The sequence below is a fragment of the Vollenhovia emeryi genome, unplaced genomic scaffold (assembly GCF_000949405.1).
Source record: "Vollenhovia emeryi isolate VEMERY1.0 unplaced genomic scaffold, V.emery_V1.0 DF939180.1, whole genome shotgun sequence".
In the NCBI taxonomy this organism is placed as follows: domain Eukaryota; kingdom Metazoa; phylum Arthropoda; class Insecta; order Hymenoptera; family Formicidae; genus Vollenhovia; species Vollenhovia emeryi.
In genome coordinates this window covers 1137499-1141731 of record NW_011967186.1, presented here as the reverse complement: position 1 = coordinate 1141731, position 4233 = coordinate 1137499, and the positions used below count along the sequence as shown (strand labels likewise).

The 4233-nt window shown below is 46.4% G+C and overlaps 1 protein-coding gene across 1 annotated transcript in view; it reads right to left on the bottom strand.

Annotated features, from left to right (window-relative positions):
* Positions 1-1557: 1557 nt before the first annotated feature.
* LOC105563168 (protein FAM192A) overlaps positions 1558-4233 on the bottom strand; it is a 4226-nt gene continuing 1550 nt past the window's right edge. The window contains exons 3-5 of the mRNA XM_012014537.1: positions 3289-3508; positions 3123-3187; positions 1558-2344 (exon numbers count right to left, since the gene is read on the bottom strand). Coding sequence (XP_011869927.1) covers positions 1998-2344; positions 3123-3187; positions 3289-3508 — 632 coding nt within the window. The 3' untranslated portion in view covers positions 1558-1997. The remainder of the gene's footprint in view (positions 2345-3122; positions 3188-3288; positions 3509-4233) is intronic.

Below are 4233 nucleotides of genomic sequence, written 5' to 3'. Positions count from 1 at the left end.
TCGAGCGACGCGCTGCAACTTCACGCGGTACGCTCCTTCTTCCGCCGAACGTGGAATTCATGCGTCCTGCAATTGAGAATTTTCTTTTTAATTTATGCCAGCCGATAAATCGTACAATACGCGGTCGAGAAATTTTTCAAGCGCTTCGATCTGCTTATGCGAAGCAGAACGTTTCTAGATTCACCTTGGTCGCCAGTGAGAAATGATTCGCCGATCGATGCCGAGTCGACGCGAGTTCGACGGTGATGTCGATCGACGACGTTTCGACACCAATCGGCGATCGTCCGGGTCAGACTTTAGAGCGACGCGAGCTAAATGCAGCCAACGGGGGCGAGAGAAAGCCGAGGACGCTTAGAAATACCTGGCGACAATCGCGCGACCGACGCGTCTCCCGGCGTGTCTCGGCGAAAAGATGGCGAGGCTGAGGCTCAGCCGCTGAGCGCGCGAGCTCCGGACTTCGAGCGACCTCACCGACGCGCGGGATCGGCTCGCTGATGCCGGGCTCGATACGGCGGAATCGAGGCTGCGTTCGCGATCGCGGCGTCCGACGTTTTGGCGGCAAAAGAGAGAGAGAGGTTCCTTACCTTTGGCGCGCAATTTTACTCCCAACGGCGCGATTTGAACGCGATGCCGCGACCGTCGCGACGCGGGCGGAATTGACCCTAACTAGAGATTCGCGAGTTGCCCGCGGCGCCACCTTCGCGCGGCAATCGTTCAACAAATGAAGTTCGAGAAATGTCTAAAGGAACGCCGGGGAGACGCGATAGAAACGGCCAATTATCGGTAAGAGACCAATTACGGGACGTTAATTGCAGAAAAGACCCGCGGCGACGACCGATACCGCGAGCGCGACTCACGAGGTGACCGGCGCGTCGACGTAGCCCCAGCTAGAGTCCCTCCAATGCGTCGCGCAGAGCGAGAGGGCGAGATATTTCTTTCTCTCTCGCGTCGTTTCGCGGTAGCTGCCCGCTGGTCAAACCCTGATCGGGCCCGGTGAGAAATGATTTGTCGGTCGACGTCGAGTCGGGCGCCGAAATAAGGCGAAGAAGAAGAAGAAGGTCGATTCGACATCGATCGACGAGCCATTTCTCGCCGGCGAGGGACTCTGGCCCCAACCTCGGCGGCTCCCGCGCTTCAACGTCTAACGATTTCAAGAGACGTTCCGAGTGATCTTCGGTCTGCGATCGAGATCACAGGACGAGAATACGCACGTATATGCACCTGTCGGCGACAAGATGAGCGCGAGGCGCGCGTCCGATGCTATCGATGCGAAATATCGGCGAGCGAACGTCGATCGCGCCGAGCGGGAAAAACTGTCGCGTCCGGCCACAGTTCCGCGACTCGCGAGGTGCACCGGTGCCAACTTCGCAGCAATGAAGTCGCGTCCAAAATGCCTAATTTCTACCGATGTAAATTAACCGTGATCTTGGCTTAAATTACTTTTTACTCACTTCTAATTCGTGAAATTAGAAAGGGGTGAAGAGTAAGTCGAGCCGAGATTAAAATTGGAAATTTGACGAAAAGAAATGGACATAAGCGTAAAACGCACGCATCTACCCTTGTTATTACTTCGCAATTATTTATTTGATTGACAAATCAAATATATTCCAGTACATCTTGCACCAATCTCTCTCTCTTTCTTTCTCTCTTTCTATTGCGCCACATTTGAATCGTACATTATGTACAGTACATGTGAAACCGACAGAATAAATAATCACAATACATATAATAAAGACCGATACACTTTGATCGCGGAACCTTCGAGTTGATAAGGGATTAAAATTGCAGAAACTATATATATTAAGATTAGGCGGTTATAGTCTCGCTGGATGCGCCAGACAGTATATATATATAATATATATCCAAATGTGATCTGTCTCGAACGCAGCTAGTCGCGGTATATAATAATAATTCTCTTCTACATTCGTTACCTCGCCATACACATATCATACATTCATACAGGCATGTGTGCATACGCATGTATTTACACGTATCGCTCAGCTCTTCTCCTTCTCTTTCAACGCTTTAATTTTTCGACCTAGCATATCGTATACGGAGGGATTTGGCTCAGTCTCCTGGTCCGTGTCGGAGCTGCAATCGCTGTCGCTCGAGTTGTCGTACGTGCCGAGACCAGGCAGTATACCGATACATTTCAGCCCGGCATATTCGTTACTGGTGTCCACTTGATTTGGTATAGCCTTGTCGTTCTGCTTATTCGACTCGGGACTAGGGAGCGAGGTATCCGCCGCCGGCTTGCAAGACGCAGGCGGTTCTTTCTTCTTACTAGAATCGGCGTCGTCCTCGGTTGGGGACAGTTTCCTCTTTATGCCTTTGAGTGCCTCACCTGCGAACAAGACATCGGCATAATTAACGTATTATACATATAATACGTCGTCTGCAATGCGTGGCGTAAACTTGAAGTAAGCCCGGAATAAGGAGTAGAAGTAAAGAAAGTCAATCAGTTTTATTTCCTACTCTTACTTGAGCTCTTACCGTTTGCTCTCGAATCAGGACGCTACCGGCCAGTGTTAGAAATACTTCAAAAGCTGTGCTTGCATTTTAGCTTCCTCACACGAAAAAGTAAAGATTATGAATTGAGACGGGAAACTTACAGTCAACCCAACTGGCTAGTAGTTTAATCAGCTTATTACACAACGTTTCGACCCTATTCTTTTGAGCCCTTTTCGAGTGATACTAAAGCCCGTATCAGACTACGGATTGAGATTAGATTGAAATTTGACCAATCACAGTAAAGTTTACTAATCTCAAGTTTAGTAACTTTAACTCTAATTGGTCAAAGTCCAGTCTAATCTCAATCCGTAGTCTGACACGGGCTCAAGGGTGCAGTCAGGCTGCCGCTATAAATGCTTCGAAGCGTTTCTCCTCTCTTTGTATCTTTACCGAAAGAAAAGAGAAGAAGAATACTTCGTAACATTCAAAGCGACAGCTTGACCGCAGCCCAAGTCAGTATACGTGTGAGCACTGTGGTAGCTGGGCACGAACTGCGAAAGATTATGGTTTTCTCTTACTCGTCACGCCAGGCTCACTTCACGCATTGTACACGAAATATAAAAGACTCTTCAGAACGTTTTCGTTTCAGACGTCCGTTTCGAGAACCTCACCTGGTTTTTGCTTGTCGGATCGTTTCAGTACGACGCCCACGGGTAACTTCAGCTGCGAGGTGCGGCTGCCGAAAGAAATAAAGCTGAAGTTAACTTTCATCATTAGACTGTTAGACTGTTAAAGAATTCGTCTCTAGATTTCAATTTTGCCCGACATAGACGGTACCTTCCGCAGGCGGTGTTTTTGCTGCTGACAGGCGGGTTCTTCAATTCCTGTTTCAACTTTTCGCTCAGCTTCTGCTCTTGGAGAGAAGCAACCGCGGCTTTAAAGTCGCGCATTTCCTTCTCTTCCTCCAGGTTCTTCTTACGCTCCTCCTCCATCTTCGTTCTGTCGACCAAGTCCAAAAACTCTACTTCGTCGTCATCCAATCCCTTGATCATATTTTCTGAAAACAAAAATAATTGTTAGAACGATGTTAAACTTTACCAATAGACTTTAGGGTATGAAACTGCTGCGCTTGACCCTTCCATGACCACTGGGAGTGGCACACACACAAGTCTTAGTTATATTTTTCGTCTCATTCCGTGGAATGCCAGAGTCCCATTAAAAATAACAATGAACAACAGTAATTTGGTCATGAAAGGGTTACATTCAGACATTTTCGTAATGTCAAGATAATTTCAGATCATATTAAATCTAATAAGCAAATAATCGTCGCGCAGACAGTATACAAATTTGTAAAGAATCAAAGGATGATAATAAAATATAATATCAAAATAGGACAAATCAATTTGCTACAACAGGAACAGAAATGCATATCAATAGAAGAGTCCTCTATTATGAGACAAACTTATAATAGTACCAAGATAGTGGAGCTTCTGCTAAATTAACAGGCACCATCTGTTCTTCCACCATGAATTTATTGCCTGGACTGAAATCTGTTTAGTGGAGAATCAATTAGATTGTATGGTCATTGCGAAAAAAGATTTGTGGTTGAAGTTGGACGTTAAAAACCCACTATCTCACATTTCAAACAGATGACTCTGTTAATCGCCACAATGCACGAATTTATATAAATCAGAGCAGGATGACAGTAAAATAACTTAATATATTGGGAGCCAAAGCACGTATCAAACTCTTAAGTCCAATGTCCACGATGCTAGAACTTGG